This window comes from Sciurus vulgaris (assembly GCF_902686455.1).
Source record: "Sciurus vulgaris genome assembly, chromosome: 1".
Taxonomy (NCBI): domain Eukaryota; kingdom Metazoa; phylum Chordata; class Mammalia; order Rodentia; family Sciuridae; genus Sciurus; species Sciurus vulgaris.
The window spans coordinates 29351204-29376185 of record NC_136461.1 but is presented as its reverse complement, the minus strand read 5'-3'; the positions used below and the strand labels follow the sequence as shown (position 1 = coordinate 29376185).

The following is a 24982-nucleotide window of genomic DNA, read 5'->3' as shown; positions in this document are numbered from 1 at the left end:
CAAGATATAACAATCATAAACCTCTATGCCCCAAACAGTGGCTCATCCATGTATGTCAAACAAATCCTTCTCAATTTCAGAAACCAAATAGACCATAACACAATAATACTAGGTGATTTTAACACACCTCTCTCACCACTGGACAGATCCTCCAAACAAAAATTGAACAAAGAAACCATAGATCTCAATAACACAATCAATAATTTAGACTTAACGGACATTTATAGAATATACCATCCAACCAAGAGCGAATACACTTTCTTCTCAGCAGCACATGGATCCTTCTCTAAAATAGACCATATATTATGCCACAAAGCTAATGTTAGCAAATACAAGAAGATAGAGACACTAGCATGTATTCTATCAGATCATAATGGATTGAAGTTAGAAATAAATGAAAGAGTAAAACACAGAAACTATTCCAACACCTGGAGATTAAACAATATGCTATTACATGATGAATGGATAACAGAAGATATTAGGAAGGAAATTAAAAAATTCTTAGAGGTAAATGAGAAGAAAGAATCATCATATCAAAATCTCTGGGACACTATGAAAGCAGTACTTAGAGGGAAATTTATTTCATGGAGCGCATTTAATAAAAGTAGTAAAACTCAACAAATAAACAACCTAACACTACAGCTCAAAGCCCTAGAAAAAGAACAGACCAGCACCAAAAGTAGTAGAAGACAGGAAATAGTTAAACTCAGAGCTGAAATCAATGAAATTGAAACAAAAGAAACAATACATTTTAAAAAATTGATAAAATAGTTGGTTCTTTGAAAAAATAAACAAAATTGATAAACCTTTAGCCACACTAACAAAGAGAAGACGAGAGAAAACCCAAATCACTAAACTTCGGAATGAACAAAGAAATATCACAACAGACAGGATTGAAATACAAACATAATTAGAAGCTATTTTGAAAATCTATACTCCAACAAAATAGAAAATTTCGAAGACATCAACAGGTTTCTAGAGACATATGAATTGCCTAAACTGAACGAGGACGACATACACAATTTAAATAGACCAATTTCAAGTAATGAAATAGAAGAAGTCATCAAAAGCCTACCAACAAAGAAAAGTCCGGGACCAGATGGGTTCTCAGCCGAGTTCTACAAAACCTTTAAAGAAGAGTTCATTCCAATACTTCTCAAAGTATTCCATAAAACAGAAGAGGAGGGAACCCTCCCAAACTCATTCTATGAAGCCAATATCACCCTGATACCTAAACCAGACAGAGACACATCAAGGAAAGAAAATTTCAGACCAATATCCTTAATGAACATCGACGCAAAAATTCTCAACAAAATTTTAGCAAATCGCATACAAAAACATATTAAAAAGATAGTGCACCATGATCAAGTGGGTTTCATCCCAGGGATGCAAGTTTGGTTCAACATCAGGAAATCAATAAATGTAATTCACCATATCAATAGACTTAAAGTCAAGAATCACATGATTATTTCAATCGATGCAGAAAAAGCGTTTGATAAAATACAGCATCCCTTCATGCTCAAAACTCTAGAAAAAATAGGGATAGTGGGATCATTCCTTAACATTGTAAAGGCCATCTATGCTAAGCCCATGGCTAATATCATTCTAAATGGTGAAAAACTGAAAGCATTCCCCCTAAAAACTGGAACAAGGCAGGGATGCCCTCTTTCACCACTTCTATTCAATATCATCCTTGAAACTCTAGCCAGAGCAATTAGACAGACCCAAGAAATTAAAGGGATACGAATAGGAAAAAAAGAAATCAAACTATCCCTATTTGCTGATGATATGATTATATACTTAGAGAAACCAGGAAATTACACCAGAAAACTTTTAGAACTCATAAGTGAATTCAGTAAAGTAGCAGGATATAAGATCAATGCACATAAATCTAATGCATTTTTATACATAAGTGATGAATCTTTGGAAAGAATAATCAGGAAAATACCCCACTCACAATAGCCTCGAAAAAAATAAAATAATTGGGAATCAATCTCAAAAGAGGTGAAAGGCCTCTACAATGAGAACTACAGTACACTAAAGAAAGAAATTAAAGAAAACCTTAGAAGATGGAAAGATCTCCCATGTTCTTGGATAGGAAGAATTAATATTGTCAAAATGGCCATACTACCTAAAGTGCTATACAGATTCAATGCAATTCCAATTAAAATCTCAATGACGTACCTTACAGAAATAGAGCAAGCAATTATGAAATTCATCTGGAAGAATAAGAAACCCAGAATAGCTAAAGCAATCCTTAGCAGGAAGAGTGAAACAGGGGGTATCACAATACCAGATCTTCAACTCTACTACAAAACAATAGTAACAAAAACGGCATGGTATTGGTACCAAAATAGAAAGGTAGATCAATGGTACAGAATAGAGGACACGGACACAAACCCAAATAAATACAATTTTCTCATACTAGACAAAGGGGCCAAAAATATGCAATGGAGAAAAGATAGCCTCTTCAACAAATGGTGCTGGGAGAATTGGAAATCCATATGCAACAGAATGAACTAAACCCATATCTCTCACCATGCACGAAACTAAACTCAAAATGGATTAAGGACCTCGGAATCAGACCAGAGACCCCGCAAATTATAGAAGAAAAAGTAGGTCCAGATCTTCAACACGTCGGCTTAGGACCAGACTTCCTCAACAGGACTCCCATAGCACAAGAAATAAAAGCAAGAATCAATAACTAGGATAGATTCAAACTAAAAAGCTTTCTCTCAGCAAAGGAAACTTGTCATCAATGCGAAGAAAGAGCCTACAGAGTGGGAGAAAATCTTTGCCAGTCATACTTCAGATAGAGCACTAATCTCCAGAATCTATACTCAAAAAACTCTACACCAAGAATGCAAATAATCCAGTCGACAAATGGGCTAAGGAAATGAATAGACACTTCACTGAAGAAGATCTACAAGTAATCAACAAACATATGGAAAAATGCTCAACATCTCTAGTAATAAGAGAAATGCAAATCAAAACCACCCTAAGATTCCATCTCACCCTAATTAGAATGGCGATTATCAAGAATACAAGCAACAACAGGTGTTGGCGAGGATGTGGGGAAAAAGGTACACTCATACATTGCTGGTGGGGCTGCAAATTAGTGCAGCCACTCTGGAAAGCAGTGTGGAGATTCCTTAGAAAACTTGGAATGGAACCACCATTTGACCCAGCTATCCCACTCCTTGGCCTATACCCAAAGGACTTAAAATCAGCATACTACAGGGATACAGCCACATCAATGTTCATAGCTGCTCAATTCACAATAGCCAGATTGTGGAACCAACCTAGATGTCCTTCAATTGATGAGTGGATAAAGAAACTGTGGTATATATATACAATGGAATATTACTCAGCCATAAAGAATGATAAAATTATGGCATTTGCAGGCAAATGGATGAAATTGGAGAATATCATGCTAAGTGAGATAAGCCAATCTCAAAAAAACAAAAGTCGAATGGTATCGCTAATAAATGGATGAGAACATGTAAAGGGGGGAGGGAAGGTTAGTGTTAGGGTTAGAGTTAGGGTTAGGGAGGGGGGCAAGAATGGAGGAAGGAAGTACTGTATAGAGGAAAAAAGGGGTGGGAGGGGTGGGGGGAAGGGAAAAAATAACAGAATGAATCAAACAACATTGTTCTATGTAAATTTATGATTACACAAATGGTATGCCTTTACGCCATGTACAGAGAAACAACATGTATCCCATTTGTTTACAAAAAAAAAAAAAAAATCCTAAATTAAAGAATTCAAATAGAAGTCTTTAGAATATCTGTAACAAATGAACCTACTATTGTTATTTATCTTTATACTGGTCCAGAAACTGTATTAGGCAAGTAGGACAGAAGAAAGTAGAATTGAATGAAGAAAAAGAACCAAAGAAGGAAAGAACCATTAGAAGAAAACCATGACATTAAGGGACTTACAGATCATGAAGATAAGTACATAAAATAATGGCCACAATGCAAGGTATAGATATAGTTATGGCAGTTAAGAGGTAGGAGAAGTGCTTGGGCCTAGTGGCCCATGCCTGTAATTCCAGCAATAGAGGCGGCTGATAGAGGAGGACTGCAAGTTCGAGGTCATTCTCAGTAATTTAGGGAGATGCTGTCTCAAAATTAAAAAATAAAAAGGGCTGGGGTCCGGTATGGTGGCTCACGCCTGTAATCCCAGTGGCTAGGGAGACTGGGGCAGGATTGTGAGTTCAAAGCCAGCCTCAGCAACTTAGTGAGGCCCTAAGTAACTTAGCAAGACCCTGTCTCAAAATAAAACTTATAAACAGCTGGGGATGTGGCTCAGTGGTAGACTGCCTCTGAGTTCAATCACCAGTACCTAAAAAACAAAAAATGAAGTTTCATGGATGGGGAGAGGGACAAAAGCATTTTATAAAGGATGTAACAACATCAGAAATGACATAGGGTTAGGAAATTGACAGAAGATGTTCAAGAACAAAACACAGTTTACCTATAAAGTGAGAATAATAATAGTGGAAATTAAGGTAGTTAGGTCAAATAGTAGAAGGCTTTTGAATGTTGAGTAAAAGAGTTAAGATTTTATTTTACAGGCAAGAGGGAGCCTTTAAATGAGTTTGAGATATGATCAGACATGTACTTGAAAAAATGTCACCTGCAGTTGGGAGATGAGAAGAGAAAAAGGCCTGAGGATAAGTAGAAAAGTGATTAGCTAGGAAGCTACCTTAACAGCCCAAGATGACAGCTCATGAATCATGAACTAAAGCAGAAGAGTGAGAAGTAGAGGGGAAGGGAAAGACATTGTAGAAGTTAAAAGGACAGAATTCAGCATCCTGATACATATGGGGCATAAATGAAGGCTAACAGTATTGACTGTTTTTGCAGGGGTGGGTAACTGGGGATTGAACTCAGGGGCACTTGACCACTGAGCCACATCCCCAGCCCTATTCTGTACTTTATTAAGAGACAGGGTCTTGAGTTGCTTAGCACCTTGTTTTTGCTGAGGCTGGCTTTGAATTTGTGATCCTCCTGCCTCAGCCTCCCAAGCTTCTGGGATTACAGGTGTGTGTCATCGGCCTGTCAGGATTGATGTTTCTTGGCCCAGGTAACCATTAATGGAAATGGACAGATAGAAAAGGAAAAAAAATTCAATGTAAATCTGGGAATATGCTCAATTCTTTCAGTGTTGTTTCTCTTGAACTAAAATGGCAAGCTATACTTTACAACTCAGGTGACAAATAAGCCAAATCATAGGAAGGGTGGAAGTAAACAGATTGATGAGGTAGTCCTTTGAAGACTGACACTGGCTACCTAGAAAACTTAAAGGACAAAATAAACTGTCAGCTCTACTATTCTCTTACTGATACTTGATAAGCTGGCATTTATTAAGATTTTGGACAGAATAAGCTAAAAGTAAAAACATCCATGTGGCTTATTAAGCTCAAAAGACATGAAGGTTAGTTATGGAAAGAGAAACTACTTCCTTGGAGGAAGAAAGTACACTTTCTGTCTTTTGGAAAATTAGTAAAGAATATCCATACATCTCTTGAATGGTCATATTTTTATCAGAATCACACACTAGCTCCTAGAAGTAAAGACATCTAAAATAAAGATAAGCTAACAGAAAAGCAGCACGACAAATTTCAATTTCAAGTAGCAAAGCATTATTTATAAACATGAAGGAAGAAAAATCTGTTTTAAAAACTCAGAAAATTACTTGGCTGGATTGCAGGGGTCTGTGTCTGTTCTTTGGAACCACAACTATTCTGTAGCAGAACCACTACACAGATCAATGAGTCTTCCAGTTCTCAGCAACTTATGAGTTGAAGCTCATTTTCTCAGTGATTCTGGTTATGAGGATCATCTCTAAAATCTTATCTCTCTTCCAAAAAGTCATTAAACACCTACCAAAGCCCCACATGAATCATCCAGGACCTCTTAAAGCACATCAGTAACAGTAAATCAAACACAGGACAAAACAGATCCTTGACTCCATTCCTCAAAAGTCCTTTGGCCTTACCTGGCTGCTGCCTTGCTGAGTAGTTCAGTCCATCTACTCTCTAGACTCCCCAGCTGCCCGGTGATTTTCTCTCTATCAGCCACCTCAGCTGACTGGGCTATTCTGCCTCCTTCTGCTTGAAGCATGTCTACCGTGGCCTTTCTGTCATCTAGGAGCCGTTGAAGCAACTATGGAGTATAAGTTTAAAGAAAATGAAAAGTGGTAACACATGGTCATTTAAAAATTTCGAATAGGATGGAAAACCAAACAACCCTACCCTCTTAAATCCTACTTGGATAATACAAGTTTTTCTCATCCTTGAGGCTAAACCATGAGATATAATATAGTTCTACCACCCATACAAACTTTTTACACATTTAAAGCTTTTAAATGCAGCTATGACTGCCATTATGTCATTAACAGGGAACTTCCTATTGTCCAAGAAATGAGTGCATTGAAAAATGGTTATGTGAGATGAGGGATATGTGACCTTGACCAAGGTAATTATTTCACAATACATACATGTATCAAAACATCACCTCATACACTGTAAATACATGTATTTGTTAGCTGTACCTCAATAAAACTGGAAAAAAATGAAATAAAATTTCCTTTTGGAATAAAGGAAAAATACACTGGAAAAAAAAAAAAGAAATTAAAACAAAAAATATAGATAGAACCTTGTACATGATATTTTACTTAGAATATTACTAATACTGAAACAACAAACACCTCTTAACATAAAGCCGTGAATGAAACACTGAAATAAAATAAATGAGTAAACTTGTTCAGTCTAACATTTGCCACAGCATACTAGCAGGTTAGAGTAACATGATAAAATCAATTACCACTTCTTCTTTTTTTTTTTTTTTTTTGCGGTGCTGGGGATTGAACTCCGGTCCTTATGCTTCCAAGGCAAGCACTATACCAACTGAGCTATCTCCCCAGCCCAAGAGCCAAACCCAATTACCACTTCTATTTTCAGGATAACACAAAGTAGGTTAAGATTCTACTAGAATTGATTTGCTCCTCAAACTACAAGCAAATGTGTTGTCTGCCACTCCCTACGGCTGTTTCATTCACTGTCCCAACATTCTCACTTACCTTCTGTTCTTGGATCTGTGCTTTCACCACTTTATACTCAGCAGATGGAGGTTTCTGATTGGCTATGAGCTCCTCAGTGTCTGCCAACCAGCTGAGCAAAGGCTCCAAGGCATCCTGAAACTTCCCACAATGCAACAAAGCCTCCTGTAGTTGTGCAATTCTTTGTGCAACCTGTGTTACAGATACAGAGGCTCATTATGAGAAAGGAAAGAGTGTTTTTGAAATTACTATTAAACCCTTTTAGTAACTATAGATAGCAATGGCTAAATATTTACTTACATTCGGGTTCCAGGGAAACCTTAGATGTAATGTTTCTCTTCTATGCCTTCTGGTTTCAGAACAACTGTTACCTATCCCCTTGCCACTCACCTTTTTATTCAATGTATTCCATCGAGCATTGATCTCTTCCATGTCATGTTCTAAACCCTGCACATCACAGTTTTTTCCTGCACTCTGAATCAGTCCTTGGCCAAGTCCATTCACCTGCTGCAATTTCATCTGAAGAGGATCCACTTGTTCTTTCTGAAACATCTGGATAATTGCAAACCAAAGAATATTTAAAAGCTATTACACCCCTTATAACATAGAGTGACTGGGTATTCTATTTTTTTGTTTGTTTGTTACCAGGGAATGAGCCCAGGAGCGCTTAACCAATGAGCCACATCCCCAACCCTTTTTATTGTTTTTTAATTTAGAGACAGAGTCTCACTGAGTTGTTTAGGGCCTTGTTAAGTTGCTGAGGCTGCCATTGAACCTGTGATCCTCCTTCCTCAGCCTCCTGAGTCGCTGGGATTATAGGCATGCGCCTATGTACCTGGCCATGACTGGGTATTCTTGAGAGACTTATGATTTAATGTAGAAGGAACCAGGAAAAAAAAAAAAAAGAAAAAGAAAAAAAACAAGCCAACTACATGTTGAAGTTTCAAAGAAATATGTGGTTTCATCATTTTAACACATGCTCCCATGGACACAATTACAGAGTTAAGGTATTACTTAGGTCTTTAACCCAATGACTCCTGTTTTTTTCTTTCTTTTTAAAAATTTTTCCTGAATTTTAAATGAAAAAGCTATAGGGAACAGAGAAGCATCAGCCTCAATACTGTGTAGTAAGTACAATGTCTATAAATCGTAAAAGGAAAAAATTATACTAAATGACAAGTATTTAAGACAGAAAATATCTTAAAGAATAGATTCAACTAACCACTGATAAAAGGCAATGCTCTTCTCTGGCTAGGAGGAATAACTCAATTAGTCACAACACACTAACAGTGTGAAAAACACCAACCTCATTGTTTATTCCCCCTGTGGCCAGTTAACTTCATTCTGTTCAGGACCACAGACCACACACAGTCAATAATCTTGAAATAGTACTTCGCTGATTACAAAGGAAAATGGCCCCTTAATGTTGGGAAACATCCTTAACAATTTCAGACACACATTCTGAGCAACATAGACAATACTTTTTTAAAAGATGAGACTGTGTATCATGTTCATCCTGAAACCATAGACTTGTAAAACAATTTCAACAACGTAACAAGCAGTGTGCATATTTTCCCCTATTACCCTTAAAACTACATTACAACTTAGCCATTTCTAAAAGGAATCAAAGAGAATCAGAAGAGAATAGTACTTTTGCAATGTGAAGGGTCTTAAGGAAAAGAAAAACATTCTTATCTCTAAGATCAAATTTCTCTCAGATTACAAGAAGATAAAACCAGCCATATTCCACTAGCCTGAATTTATTTCTTGCAGTCCTGGCAACTGAACTCAGGGCCTTGCACAGGCCAGGCAAGTATTCTATCACTGGGCTATACCCCCAGAACTTTTAATTTTATTTTGAGAAAGGGTCTCTCTAAATTGCCCAGGCTAGCCTGGAACTTGCAATGCTCCTGCCTCAGTCTCCCAAATAGTTGGGATTACAGCTCAGCACCATATCTGGCTTCCTTTCTTTTCTTCCATAAAAAGTCCCTTTAGTTTTAGTGAGACAGATGAGTCAATTAAGACCAGAAGATGACAGAAGACAAAGACAAAAGTAAACAAAGAAAATTATAAGTTTGGGTAAAACTAATTTTGGACTGAGACCACTTGTCACACTAGGATTAGGAATTTGATTCCAGAAAGAATGGTCTATGGTTGGATAAGTGAATCAGTAGAAAGGGAAAGCCCCAGGGGAACACTGAAAAGAGAAGGTTACGAAGGTAATTACCAGTGAACTTCATCTTATACTATAATTTGATTAAACCATATTTTGTTAGGCAACACTACAAGGCAATTCAGCTAAATGACTATTTCTCCAACAACATGATTCTCAGAAAATGCAAGTGCTATAATTCCTTTTTGTAATATTAAAGATGCTTTCAATGAAGAAAAATCAGCAGGAGGGGGGAAAAGTCTCCCACATTTAAAGTTGCTTTGGTGCAATAAAGCAATGGTGATGATGGTGGCACAGAAGGCAGAGCACCGAAGGTACAAAGGGAAGATGTCTGGTCCACACCGAAGGACCTGTTTTACCCAATCGTCAAATCCTGCCTTACACTACAACTGGCATTTAAATTCCTTCTGTGCTCTCTAACATGGTAGCGAGCAGCTACATGTAGCTATTTAAGTTAAATAAAAATTCCATTCCTAGCTACATTTCATGTGGTCAACAGCCACATGTGGCTAGTGCCTACTTATTGTACAGGGTCATGAATAGAGAACATCTCTATCTAGGCAGGGAGTTCTGTTGGACAGTGCCGGAAATGATACAGAAAAGTAAAATATATTTAAAGTTTAGTAAACTCTTCATAAAACACAACTAATTCTTTCAAAATTTGGATTGTGTTTATGAACATTTCCTATAAAAGCATTAGATATTCCTTTGTTTCTGACCTCTACCTAATTAAGTTGGTAGAGACAATGGGCATCTGTCTCATCATTTTGCAGAAGCTGAAAACCAGGAAAGCATCTCTAAATAAATATTATCTAGGTATTTATTTTGAACCCAAGCAAATATTAAATAAAGTAAATCTTAAAATACTTGTTCTCTTCTCTCAACTCTCAATTAAAACTGGTTTGCAGAACTTGTGCTATTAGATGCATTGAAATTCCTATACCTTCGTATTTCACAGTTCAGTGAGATGGGACTATGCCATGTTAAATAAGCAACATTGGCAGACATTTTCCAGAGCAGTACACTTGTAAATGGTTGTAAGATGCGACCAGGACATAAAACAAAAAATTTCCCAAAGAAATTCTTAAAACACTTTTATGGGGGCTGAGGTTGTAGCTCAGTGGTAGAGCACTTGCCTAGCATGTGTGAGGCACTGGGTTCGATTCTCAGCACCACATGTAAATAAAGGTCCACTGACAACTAAAAACAAACAAACAAAAAAAAACTTTTATCTGTGGTGATAACCACATCCTTCCAGTTTCATCCTGATCTTTTTTTTTTTTTTTTTTGGATGTCCTTTGTTCTCTTTTTCTCTTCCAGATATCTAAATGTTAAAGAGTATTTGGGGGTGGGGATGATGGGAAAATGTCAGTTTTATGACCTCTTTTTTCCTATTTTTCCTGGGCAATTCTAACCATTCTCATGGCTTTAAATATTAGTCCTGCAAAAATTCTTGATTCTCAATTACCTCTCATCTTTCAAATCTACATATCTAATTGCTTTCTTATTATCTCTATACAAATGATTCATAGGCATCTTGAACCTAACTTCCAAAATTAAACAGTACCTCCCACTTTCCTATTCCCTAAAATTTGTTTTTCTCTAAATCAACAACTAACTATTGTCCTCATCCACTCGGTTGTATAAATCAGAACCTTAAAGTCATCCTTGATAATTCCCTCTCCTTCACCCCCAACACAAAAGTCATTATCGTTATCAGGTCTTGTTGGTTCTACTTCCAAAATATTTCTTGATTCTATCAAATTATCTTCAAATATACTGACATCTTTTTATTTGAAGCACAATCGTAGTTTCTAACTATATATTTATATGAGTCATTTCTTGCTTGACATCTGCCTCCCCCACTATAGTATAGGTTCCACAAGGGTAGGTACCAAGCTAATTCTGTTCAGAGCAGGAACGCATTATCTGGCACAGAGTAGGTTTTCAATAAATATTTATTCCATGAATGAATGAATTACAGAAATTGTGTTATGGAAAGCAAACAAACCCATCAAGGTTCTGACAATCAGTTGAGCATTCAAACACGAACTGATATTGTGATGCTCCCCAATTTTCTCTTAAAAGGATTCCTTGACAAATTTTAATTGTAAAGAACCTCTATATAAAAGGTTTTTCTTTCATGGAACTAGTAACTCATAGTTTGCTCTTAGTGGGTCTCAGATCCCACTAGAGAAATGGCAAACTAGTTTCAGCATTCTGCTTCTCTACCAAACTCTGTTGTTATTGACTATTAAAAAGTCTCTCTATATTTTTAACCATGTATAAATGTGTGCATTTGTACATAGCAAGTGCACACAGAGGATTGCTCTAAATCACATTATAGGTATAATTAACTTTTGTGTTTGAAGTGTGCACAGAAATAACAGGCTTAATTGCCTCTAAGAACTCTCTAAAAACAGAAGAATGGAATTTATAACATCTCTCATCTTGCAAAACTTTAAAAAAATATTTCGCCAATTTAGCAAATCTTTATACTTAGGTTAACTCTATTTGTTTCAATAAATATTTTCAAAATAGCTTCTGTAGAGAAGTTACTGGCTAATGTTCTTGGCTGGGACTATAGCTTAGATCTGTCTTTTCTTGTACACAGACATGGGCATCTGCTTGTTTCCAGATATTCCAAAAAGTAACCACATATCAAAGATGGACAATCTTGTAGGAACACTACCATTTCCTCTTCCTGTCATTTTATCAGTATTTCTTAAAAATGACTAATCCTGAGAGATTACCTATCCCTATCTACTAATTTTGCAGTTGAGGAAACAGATTCCAGGGAATAATACTAAGGGTTTCTCTGAATTTTTCTCCTTTTTGTAGAGTTGATTAACTCCTTACAAATTTAATCCCTGTATTTCATTGATTTCTGAGGTAGACTTTATGCCAGAAATAGTTTATATTATCAAGAATGTCAGTACAAGAAATTTATCTGCCACTGACCTACTGTCCTGACTTTGAAAAGGATACTGTCAGTGTCAATCCTAACTTCAATAACATTCAGAAAATAGAATAAAATATTCATCAATCTGAAAGGTAATGCATTCTAATTTGGTGGGATACTACATTACAAAACAATTGGTGAAGCCCAAAGTGAAATCACCACAACTCAAGCAGGAGATCTGTGGCAAAATTAGCAGCTTATGGGATGCAATAAAAAATTATTTTGTTACTGGCAGTTGCACATTTAGTTGGCTTCTTACCAGACTATGGCTGCCCTGAAAGGCCCTGTGCAACAGGGTAGAGGAAAGGACCCATCTTTATTGTTGTTACTCCAGGAGATGATATTCATTAACTCAGTCAATGGTGAATGCCTAATATGAAAAGGGCACTGTTTTGGGTCTTGGGGACAGAGTAAGATCACAACCTCTTCACTCAGTTATCCCTATTAGATTAAACCTCTAAATCCTTCGCTCCTCACCAATTATCAAATAATACCTGGGTAGTTAACTGTGGAACACTGTTGTTCTCAAATTCCTTTGACTTGCAGGGCTCAAGGATATGGAACATTTTCCTAATTGCTTCTTATCAGATTCTGTTCTCTTAACATTTAAAATCTTAGAGCTATGAAAGATCCAAGAGGACATTTCAGTCCAATTCTCTTTTTTTACACTAAGAAACAAGAGGTTCAGGAAAGCAGTGACTTGCTTAAGGACACAAAAGTAATTTTCATAAGATTACTAAAATACTCTTTTTTTTTTTTTTTTTTGCAGTGCTAGGGATTGAACCCAGGGCCTTGCGCTTGCCAGGCAAGCACTCTACCAACTGAGCTATCTCCCCAGCCCTAAAATACTTTTTTATTAGTAACTTATACCTCTGGCTTTAAGAAACATTTGCATTTTAAAAAAAACCATTATTCACACATCTTTATATTGCTTTCCCCCAATCTGCTTTGGTGAATTCTACCTAACCAAACTATCTATTTGAAGGGGAAGGAGAGGGTACGGTCAGCGAATGACATCTTACATACCTGGTTCTTTACATGTGCTATCTGATTTTATCCTTACAATTCTCGCAGGATTCTGCCTTCCCAAATGAGGAAACTTAAGGTTCAAAATATATAATTTTCCCAGAGTGGTTAAGAATTGTTCTACATCTCAAAGCTCACACTCAGGCCTCCAACTAATTGCTGACATCACTGATTAACAGGCAGTCTCTAAATTTAGGAAAGAAAAGCCAGCCGTCTATTTCAAAACCAGAATCACCCTTTCCTATTAATGATATTTTTAAAAATGTAAATCAATAACTGTTTGCATCCCTGTTACCCTTAGAGTCTTAGCTTATCTGAAGAAAAAAATGGAGTATGATTTATAAAGTTTTTCACTAGGAAAAACTCAATAGAAAGTCTGGAAATTATGAGCCTGGGGTAGGGGTGGGGAAAAAAAGGAAGACTACCTGCCATTTCTCTTTACCACAAAGTCAGAGAACTTACAAATCTTACTTTACTCTCTAGACCCTTTATGGCAACAAAATGAACAACAATTACCTCATTTGAATTTAATCCATCAGTTGCAGTCAGAGGCACTTTCCCACGTGGCACTGTGCCAGGCACCTCTTTTATTCCAAATGCTGAAGGCTCAAGGTCCTCCTTGATCCATATTCCAGGGGAAGAAGCCTCCCTTAGAATAGGAGTTTCTTCTTCTGCAACAGGCACTGAATCAGCACCTCTCAGGAAGGGTCCACTAGGAGGGAAAGCTTCCTCCACAGCAGGCACTGCAGTGGTTGGGGTGGCTGGCCCTTCTGGGGCCACTTTAACAGCTGGAGTATCAGGCTCTACTGGGGTGGTGGGCCCTGCAGGAGCTGGGGAGGCAGGCTCCTCTGGGGTGGTGGGCCTTTCAGGAGCTGGGTTGGAAAGCCCTTCTGGGGTGTCATCCTCTTCTTTGATGGGCACTATAGCAGTCCCCTCCGGGGAGGACACTGCAGCAACTGGAACAGTTTCCTCAGGAACAGGCACTCCAAGAGTAGGGACAGCAGCCACCTCTGGGGCTGTTACTTCAGCATTTGTGGCATCCTCCTCTAAGGTGATAACTGAAGTAGCTGGGACATGCACCTCTATGGGGGCCACTGATACAACTGGGATGTTGGCCTCTGGGAAGGGCACTATATCAGCAGCTATAGCAGTTCCCTGTGGGGTGGGCACTGTAGCATCAAGGGTATTTTCTCCTACAGCAGGCACTGCAGCAGTTGGGACAGGTCTCTGAAGGCTGGGCATCCATTCCTCTAAAACTGGTTCAGTATTACCAGCTTTGGTAACTTGTTCCTCTGGAAAGATATTCAGGAATGAATCGGAATCTCTCACCTCCATTTCTCCCTGTGACGATGCCACATCTGGCTTAGGCTTTACATCATCCAGAGTTTCCACTCCATCACTACTATGTCTCAGTTCTCCAGTCAACAGGTGCCGACTCAGAATCTCTAACTCTGGGGACTTCTTCTGGAGATCCTGGAAAACCTGCTCTGGGAAGTCTCTATGAAAATGTGCTGGGGCTCCATCCCCCTGACACTTGGTTTGATAATCCAGCTCTTTTGCTTTACCATCCTCATCACAAACTTTCTGTATGGACAATTCACAAGGGACCATATTTTCCAAGGATGCCAGACTGTTATTTTCTTGGCTAACAGCTCCCTTCTCACTTTCCAAATGAATTTCATCTGCTAATAAATTTGAATCACACGATAACACCTCTACTTCAGGTCCTGAGGTTACTACAACTGTTAGTTCATAGTTAAAAGCAAAACTGAGGGGGACCCTCTCGATACACTCGACATTTTCCTCAGTTTGACTGCAGTCTATCTGGGACAAATTGCCATTTTCTTTGGCTAGCTCAGAAGCAATAAAGCCTGATAGTTTTTCTTCACAAGAATCCCTGTGATCAGAGTTTGGCAATCCTCCTGGGTCCAGCTCTCTCAGTGATTCCAGATCAACTGGAGACTTACATTCCCCCCCAGTTTTGGGGCTAAAAGGCACTTTTTCATACTCCTTGCTAACTGTGGAAGTGTCCCTCACGATATCAGGGTAGGCAACAAGTTCTCCAGCATTAGGCACCTGAGAAGAATCCAGGGCATTAAAATATTCACAATCCAATCCAGTATCATGATCCTTTACTTTCACATTTAAAAGGCCTACATGTTGTTCCTTTTCTAAGGCATCCCCTGGAAAATGACTAATTATGAGTGAATTTTCTGCATCCTGGGATGGGGCCAGCCCTTCGGAAGAGGCTTGATTCTGTGGTTCAACTAGAGGAGTTACTCCTTCTTCACATAAACACTCCTTTTCAAGTTCAAGAAACATCTGCTCTGAATCTGCATCAGAGAGCTGCTCTGCATCAACAGGCCCAACAGTACATTCTAATTCTGTAACAAGATGCTCTAACCCTTGAGCAGCTCCATTTTTCATCTCATCAATAGCATCCTCACCTGGAAAAACACAACTGCAAACCAGGGGTGTAGCCTTGGGATCAGAAGCCAAATGCTCCCTAGCTGGCTGTGGGTCATCAGAGCAACAAATCTGACCAAGAGTTAGGGAGTCAAAAGTCCCCAAAACAGCAGTTAAGCAACTGGGTCCTTCCTCTACCATTGCTACTGAATTTGCTTGTTCTCTTTCTTCCAAAATATCTGCCAGACTGTTCTCATCTGCCATTAGAAGAGCCTCTTCTTTCTCTGACAGGTTCTCTTCCTCCCACTCCTCCTCAGCTTCCATCATGATCCATCGTTCATCCTCCTCAAACTTTAGCTCAGACTCTGTTTTCTCTCTGAGACTGGGGGTTAAGAGAATATGCAAGTCTGGATCCAACAGCTCTTCACTGAGGCAAGGTGAGAGAGGTGGCATTTCCACAGTGCAGGCTGTGTCCCCAAGGGGGTGCTGCTTCTCACTGAAGCCTCCCTTAGCAGAACTTTTCATGGCCCTGGGCCAGGTTGCACTTGAGAATCTGTGTTCCTGTGTTACATCTGTGTTACCACTTGCTGCTTCAGTTTCTGATTCTAGAGGATGGAATTCATGGGGAGAGCTCTCACTGTGCTGCTGGAATCTGAAGTCCTGGCAGTCTCCACTTAAGTTTTTCATGTCTTGTGCTTCTGGAATACCTGTAGATTTGGCCACATGTTCCAAAGTTTGTGACTCTGACGGAGGTTCCCTGTGGTCCAAATTACCAGAACTTTCTGTTAATGCAGAACTGGATTCTTTCTTATCTTGCAAGGAAGGATTTGAAGCACCAGCTTCTGAAACTTCACTGAGAGAAGCTTCCATTCTTTCTGCAAATTCTGGGAAGTTGGGAGGCATGAAGGACTTCCAGGATCTCCTGTTAACATTGTCTTTGCGCTCTGCATTTGGCCGCCGTCTGGGTGGCACAGGTGCTGACTTCTGTACATCACTGCTTAGCTTTAATGCATCAAAGATTATTCTCTCGTCCAGCTTTTTGCTTTCTGGAGCTCTTGATTCAAAAACATTAGATGCTGCTCCTAATGTACCATTGCTGGATATGGTACTTCCTTCCATCTTCTCCATGGTGCTTTTTGAAGTCTGATTAAGCTTTGATCCCTGGTCAATCTGTTCATTTATTCTCATTGTATCATATATAGACCGCTGTGGAACATAGCAATCCTCTATATAGCCGTCCTCATCCTCCCCTTTCCCCAGGCAAGTGGGGTTGCGCCTTAAACAGTCTGGCCTGCTGAGTGGCTTACCCATACTTTTTCAATCAAGATGAAGCATCAATCTTTCAAAAGTTTTTTCACAAGTTCCCCCAAAATGCATTTTACATGAGTTATAAATCCTTTTACATGCTCATACTCCAAACCACCGATTGCATCTGCCCTCAATAAAGACCTGTAGTCCCACTTTGAAACAATTCTGGGTGAAGCTCTAAGACAAACAGCTTTTTCCTCACAGGCTAGCAGCCTCATAATTGCAGACAGATAAATGTTATAATTTAATCAACAAAGTAATTCCTTGTATGGCTTCTGGTTTTATTTTTTAAAGAGCACTGCTCTTTTGAATTCAGTCAACAAAAATCATTTGATATTTACAAGTCTTATTCAATACCTAGTTCCACTCCTCACCGAAGCAGAGTTGGAAGCAGCAAATTAATACCGACTGTGTCCTTTAGTAACAATGGCACTGCCTCTCTAGTCTTCAAGTATGGCCCAAGCTCCTAAGGATTCTTTTCATTTTATCCTCCGTTTCAGCCCAGGAGAGTCCAGCTGGTCTGAATTAGCCATTCCGTTCTCCCTAGCTGGGGTGTTTGCATTTGAACTGGGCCGGTCGGCGGATATTCCTGCAACTTTAAACACAGGAAGTCCTTCATTCGGGGCCAGTTTGGGGCTTCCTGTCTCCAAAACATCATAGCATTGTTGTGGCTCCCAGGCCAGACCTGAGCTGTGGTCGCAAAACAAGGCGAGTGGAGCAGCGCGCCGGGTCTTTCAGAAGGTGGGCAGGCTGCAGCCGCTAAGGGGCTGTCGGAGGGGCTCGCTCGGCACCGCCCGCTCCCCCCGCGCAGTGCCGCGCGCCCCGTGGGCCAGGGTCACCTCACCGAAGGCTGGCAGGTGGTTCCCAGCCGCGCCGGCCTCAGGTCCCGCGCTCAGGAAGTTAGTTTGTTCCTCTGGCAGCTGAGTCCCGAGTACTGTGGGCGCCGCCTCCCCCGCCGCCGCCAGTCCTCAGCCCGCAGCCGCCGCGCCGTGGACTGCATGACAAGCAGCCGCCTCTATTCTCCACCGCGCCGCCCGCCCGACTGCCCCGAGGTCCTCCCCGCCCGCAGCTGTCACAGTCCCGGCATGCAAACTTCTGGCTGGGAACAAAAGGCTCCGCTCCGGCCGGGCGGGGGGCGAGTTCTCCTCCCTCGCGCCGCGCGGCCCGCTAGCTCGCAGCTTGCTGGAAGCGCTTGGCTGGCGGGTAGTTCTCCTCCCCCTTCACGCGCCGCCGTCGCCGCTGCGCAGCGCCGCGCCGCCCCGCCTGGGCAGCCCCCCTGGAAGCCCGGGAGCGCGCGGCGCGGAAAGCCAAGGGGAGGAGAACCCGGAGGGGGCGGGGCCGGGTTAAAGGAGCTACCGGGGAAGAGGGAGGGGGCGGCAGAGGGGATTGGAGGCCGAGGCGCCAAAGGAGGGGTTTCGGAGGGGTTCGGGCGAGGGACATCCGCTCGGCTCCCGAGGCCCACGCCCATCGCGCCCTGGGGCCGAAGAAGCCCCGCCCTCCGGGAGGGCGAGCTAGGAAAACCGCACCAGCTTGAGTCTCGGCTGCGCCGCGCAAATCCCCTGACAAAGGAAAGCCCCGCCCTCCTCCCGCTGGCCCGGCCCCCTACCGCCCCCGCCTCGTTCCAACCCGACAGGCTCCCGGCAAGCCCAAGGGCGAACGAGCCCAGAAGGGACGCCCCCGCTTCCCCCTAGCCAGCCGGTTCTGGCAAGGGGTCTACTTGGGGTCCCATCTGCCGCAGGGTCGCTCCGGCTGGGGTGGGCCGCATGCATCGCCCTCGGCTCCAGTTCTGCCGCCCAAGCTATCCTTAGTCTTTCCAATGTCACCTTTAGCGCGCCCCTTGCCGGACCGAAAACACTTCAGCTTTAAACCCAGCACATTACTGGTATCCCGAGGAATTCGGTCACGCTCAGAGACCAAGTTACTGGATAAAGTATAAGCACACTCTACCTTCTCTCTCCCCCTTTTCTCAAGTATATGGGGTCTTGATCCATTCTCCATTCTCCAATCCCACCAGGATTCTCGGCCCACAGACCTGAGGAGTGTCGGTGACTGGGGAAAATGGAGTGCAGGGGGTGGTGGAGCCGACAGCGGTGCTCCATGCCCAAACACCTGGACTCCTTTATTGCTTTGCACATCCAAGGAAACCTGAGCCTCCTTGGGGCCAGATGAAAAGCATGTGTCTGTATTTCAAGTATTAAAAAAGGAAATATTACAGAAAGTGTCCCACAATCCCGTCTACAGCCTTTTAGCTTTTTAAAAAGCCATCCAGCCACCTGTGACTGTTAAAAGGGCAACTCAGGAGACTGTACACTAGTTTAAGAAAAGGTGCAAAGCTCTGCTCCCTTTGTGATGGTCACTCTGATTTTATTAAGGAAAAAGAAAGTAAGTTTATTAAAATGTCTGAATCCCTGTTGGATAATGTGGTCAATACAGCTGGTGAAATTTATGGAAAAGTTACTTCTATCCTTTACACAAACAGAAAATGAAGCCAGTAGTTGGTGTATGGAGATTAGTCAGTGAACCCCTGAGTTGAACCATAGGCTCACTTGGGGAACCAAAGTAATCCTTGGCAAAAATGAGATGTGATCAGAATTAGGTAACTAAAAGACCTTTCTTTGGCAAATGTTTTACCCTTTCTCACTTCAAAAGAGGCTGCTGATCAATTCTACCCACTCAAATACAAGACTCCCCATCTGTAAAGTGAAGGAGGGTGTGGGAGACAGACTACACTGTCTCTACAGCCTTTCTAGTTTTAATATTGTTTAGTTCTAAAACTTTTAAAGGAGCTGCTCTAAATCCTGTGTCCTATTGGTCCTATATACTTTAAGACACTAGAAACCCTGTTCTATAAAGAAAAATATACAATAGAAAGAACCAAAACTGCTTGACCTAGAGAAAGTTCCTTTTGGGAGGCGTGATCAACATGAAGTATCTGAAGGGCTGGTATGTGGGAGGAAGGAAATTTGTTCTGGATGTCTCCTTAAGCTGGCACACTAAGATCCAAGGGCAGATTTCAAGCGAACAGAGAGCTTTCTCACAGCTATTCAAAGAATAGGGTGTCCCAGAAAGGGGCAGCTTTCCTGACCTTGGAGGTGTTTGAACAAACTGCAAGAAATCACTTGGCAGATATCTGGGGAAACAGACATACAAATCCTTCATAGTTTGTGCAGGATGAATTTTAAAGACTCTTCTGATTTTAACACACTGTGACCCTAGTATCAATCAGTTTACAGATCTGATACTTAACTGATCAGGGAATCTGTGTTTTAATTTTCTTTTAATTATTCAGACAACTGGAAAAACCCAGGAAAAGCAAGATCAATTTCACTAGCAAATCTCCTGGCCAAATACATTCACTTGAGTGTTCAGATATCATAACAGACTAGCATGCCAGGGCTCCTCTGGTTGGAAGAATCTAAGGAATTCTGGCTCTGGACTAAGGGGGTGGTTATTCTGTTATAAAGAATGATCTTGAGTGGAATCACAAACTTCATGACCAGAAATTCCTTTCCCCCTTCCTCACCAAGTCAGGTGCCAATCCATTCAGGCTTTTCTTAATTAATCCCTCTCTATACTTAGATCTACTTTATTCTGCCCCTCTCATCAATGCTACATATAAGTAAATAAATGGAGCATTTCAACAACTATTTAAATTGAAATTCAAATTACTTATCAGCTGTAGTCATACTCTTTCTAATTAAGGTGCTAATAAAATATTAGAGAACTTGGCACAGTGGCACATGCCAGTAATCCCAGCTACCTGGGAGGCTGAGGTAGAAGAACTGCAAGTTGAAGACCACCTTGGCAACTTAGTGAGACCCTGTATCAAAAAAAAAAAAAAGGTTGGGAAGGTAGTAGCTCAGTGGTAGAGTACCCCTAAATTCAAACCCCAGCATCAAAAGAAAAAAAAAGAAACTCCCTCGAAGTTTAAACACAGACTGTAGAAAAAATTCACACACACATATCCCAATCCTCCTTCCTCTTCCCCTAAAATCCTCTAAAAACAAAGAATGCTTTCTAAGTGCTTGCTTTGTTGTTGCTTTGTTGTTGTTTTGAACACTATGTGTTCAGAAAGAAATCGAGAGAGGAAGCACAAGGTCTCTTTCCCTCAGGTCCATCTTTTTTTTTTTTTAATCTATTCCTAAGTTTCTCCTTAGTTTTGGAATGTGGAACTCTGCCAATAGGCATCTCAGTGACTGAAATAAATACCTGATACAGCTTTCAACCTCTTGGTGCTCTGATAGTTACAACAAAAAAAGCATCTGTTCATTTCACATGCTGTGTGTAAACTTTTTAAAAGAGAAACAGTCCCAGAGTATCTCTTTGGATGCTTTCCCCCACCCCTGAAACCACAAACATATGCACTCAAGCCAAACATCAAATTAGTTTCTAGTGAGTTGATAACACAGCTCAAAGAATTCTCTACTCATTTTGAAATTCCTAAGAACAGAGTTTGGCGTCAGATTTTCCTTCAGTGAACCTAGAAGAAAAAATAATCCTGGCCCTTCTAGTTTCTTCCCATTTAAAGGCAGCTGGGTGGAGTCTCCTCACACCCTATACACCTCCCTTTCCAAGTTTTGGACCTGGCACTTTGCCTTGGTCTGCTCCAGATCTGAACTGCCTGGCCTCAGGGACAATCTAGAAACTCCACACCCATACCTCCTTAGATTCTAAAATGCTTTTTCATCCACCTTGATGGGGGCTCTCTCTCTCTCAGAGAATTTACTTAGATATAGAGGGGAAAAATGGATCTTACTCATTTTATAACTACAAAATGCCTTTCATCTTAGGATATCTAGACTTTGCAAGCATTATTTAGAGGCAAGTGGAAACTCCACAGTATTAGTCGGTACCTGTTAAACATCAGTTATTACCATCCATCTGGTGCTTTTATTATTATAAAGATGGCTACAGAGTGGCTCATAAAACAACACAGCATGATGTGGAGTTTATTAGTTTATTTTAAAGGAGATTTTGATGTTATTTGTGCTCTCATGTATTCCTAAACCCATGAGAAAACTTTCCACACACTCTGCAGGAACTCTCATGACCCCTTTAAGCCCTCTTTCCTGCTTGTAGACTTTCCAAATAACTGTATGTCAATTCCTCTTTTAGATTAGTGGTTACCAAGACAGTGATGATGAAAAAAACATGGGGCTTTGTAAGTTAGAAAAGATTTGATGGAAGGGATGGAGAGGCAAGTGTATAGTTCCTAAAGAGGCAAATTCTAATTCAGCACAGTTTAAGTTGCGGGCATATGAAAGGGAAAAATGAGAGGCCATAATGGTAAGTAGCTGGAGGCCCATTAACCAAGGCCTCTGAATGGCAAGCCAAGGAAATTATGTTTTATTCAGAAAACTATTACTACATCAAAAGGGTCATGACCAGGGGTGATGTGTAGAAAGTTTCCTAAGACTAAGGGAAAGGATGTTCATTCAATTGCCATTTATCTCACTTAAAAAACACATATTTTTAACTTAATAAATGAAGCTTAGGGTCTTAAATGTACTAGTATAAAATGATAGCTAGTGCAAATGAGCTGTAAAAGAAATTGTAGAGGCAGGTCTTGGACCTTACAACTGGACCAGCTAGAAGGCAGAGGTTAGAGGGGGGAAAAAAATAAAGATAATACTATGGTATTACTCTTGGGTAACTAAGGGCATAGTAGGAACAAGAGAAGGGGGAAAGAAGTATTTGAATTCAAGTGTAGAGCGTTCAAAGACTTGTGTGGAGGTCTCCAGAAGGGATCCTCAAACAAGACTCCTGTGTGAGCTAGAAAATGTGAAAGCCTTCCATGGAACAACGTGGGGCAGGGCATCTCAGAGGCTGAGTGCAGAGAGAGAGGAGATGAGGATGGATGGGCAGAATTTCAGGAAACACTTATTTAGTAGGTAGGAAGACAGACCAAAAAGGAAAGCAGAAGAGCATCCAAAGAAGAGGCAGGGAGAGAAAGTCAAGAAAGTAAACGGGCAGGAGGGTTTTAAGAAAGTGGAGATCGGTGATTTAGACTAACCCCTAGACTTGGTAACTAGAAAGTCAATGAATACTTTCAGGAGAACAGTTTCAAGTGGGCTTGGTGGTGCACTCCTGTAATCCCAGGGACTCAGGAAGTCATAGGCAGGAGGATCCCAAGTTCAAAGCCAGTCTCAGCAACTTAGCGAAGGCCTTAAACAACTTAGCAAGACCCTGTCTCAAAGTAAAAAATAAAAAGGGCTGTGGGGCTGGGGTTGTAGCTCAGTGGTAGAGTGCTTGTCTAGCATGTGTTTGATTCTCAGCACCGCATATAAGTAAATGAATAAAATAAAGGTCCACTGACAACTTAAAAAAAAATTTTTTTTTTTTTTTAAAGAAAAGGGGGCTGGGGAATGTGGCTCAGTGGTTAAGCACTCATGGGTTCAATCCACAGTACAAAAAAAAAAAAAAGAACAGCTTCAGCACAACGATGGGTGCTGGGTCAGATGACAGGCTGTTAAAGATAAGGAGTATTAGTCTTCCTTCTTACGACTGTTCTTTTGGCTTGTCCATGAACCAGTGCTATCCCAAATCTACCTTTCTAACCAATCTTTTTTGTCCTTGGGATCCTCTTTCTGTCCACTGAGACAAGTAATTTTACAAGGTTGTATTCTTGATTCTTTCATTCAATAGAAAAAAAATAATATTAGGGATTGAACACAGGAGTGCTTTAGCCCTGAGTGACATCTCTAGTCCTTTTCATTTTGAGAGAGTCTCAAGTTGCTGAGGGTCTTGCTAAATGGCTGAGGCTGGCCTGGAACTTGTGATCCTCCTGCCTCAGCCTCCTGAGTGGCTAGGATTAGAAGTATGACCACCATGCTCAGCTTGTTCAACAAATATTTATTGCCATAATATGCCAGACACCATGGGAGTGATGAGCAAGACATGTTCAGGAGCCTATATTCTAGCAGTGGAGACAGAGGTTCGTTTCACTTTAATTGCGTAAGTACTCTGAAAGAAAAGCATGAATCAAGGGGGACAGACCCGTCCTGGAAGTTCAGCGGGTACTTTCCTGAGAAAGTGATGATGTGGACATTCTGCTGAGACTGACAGGAGTCTTTCTAATTTCTGGGTGGTATGATTATCACAAAGTTGCTTGGCTATTTCCATGAAACAGGGCTGAATCTGGGCTGAATCTCTAAGGATTTGCTGCAAGGGTGCCCTGTCAAATATTAGAAAAGGGGGCAGAATCAATAATATAGAGATTTTTAAAAACTATCTCTTCCATTGTGTTACTAATGCAATTCTTATCATTGTTCAAAAACAACTTAGGTTTTTTTTTTTTTTTTTTGGGTGCTGGGGATCGAACCCAGGGCCTTGTGCTTGCAAGGCAAGCACTCTACCAACTGAGCTATCTCCCCAGCCCCACAACTTGGGTTTGAATTTAAAAAGTTAGACTCATAACAGAGCTCATCTTTTGGAAATGAAAGAGATATAAGAGATGATAGCAATACAAATGGTTTACTTGAAAATAAGCAGAAAACCTAAGCTCAATTTCTTTGAATTCTTATTCTGCCCCTTGACTCATATACACATGATCAAATATTAGAATCATGTATTTGCTCACACTGTAAATAATTAAAGGATAAAAAAAGATTTGCAAAGATATTTCTGTAAAGTATCTCAATCTGGTATGCAACTGGCAGAGAAATGAATTATATTTGTGTTTTTAAGCTGATTCCTTCTGAAACTAAGTTGACATTGTCCCCCTTACAGCTCAATGTTTTAATTAAAGACTAATTAATATTAAAAGGTATCTCTCCTAAAGATGCTGACGTGGTAGTTGCCATTGTATGCCAACAGAGGAAGATAACATGGTCTACGATAAAAGCTAATTAGGCCAAGGACCCTGAGATCATTATAGCTGATCAGATGGGTAACTGAGTCTGTCTGGGCAAGTCACTGAGCTGGTAATGTCTTCTGGCTAATTTTTGTTAATCATATGAAAATAATATTTATTTGTAGAGAGCATAAGCCAAGGCCAAAGTGATCTCAGAAAAACTTGCTGGATGTGGGATTCTGATAAG

General features: G+C 40.6%; 1 protein-coding gene across 13 annotated transcripts in view; it reads right to left on the bottom strand.

Moving 5' to 3' along the window:
- Window positions 1-24982, bottom strand: part of MACF1 (microtubule actin crosslinking factor 1) — a 342663-nt gene that overhangs the window by 56894 nt on the left and 260787 nt on the right. For 12 of the 13 annotated variants that reach the window (XM_079112948.1, XM_079112960.1, XM_079112953.1 and 9 more), the window contains 3 exons: window positions 7459-7620; window positions 7090-7260; window positions 6007-6173 (listed from right to left, as the gene is read on the bottom strand). In XM_079112948.1, the coding sequence (XP_078969074.1) occupies window positions 6007-6173; window positions 7090-7260; window positions 7459-7620 (500 nt within the window). Of the gene's footprint in view, window positions 1-6006; window positions 6174-7089; window positions 7261-7458; window positions 7621-13745; window positions 18182-24982 lie in introns of those variants that run through there. The other variant, XM_079112952.1, reaches the window with a different exon arrangement.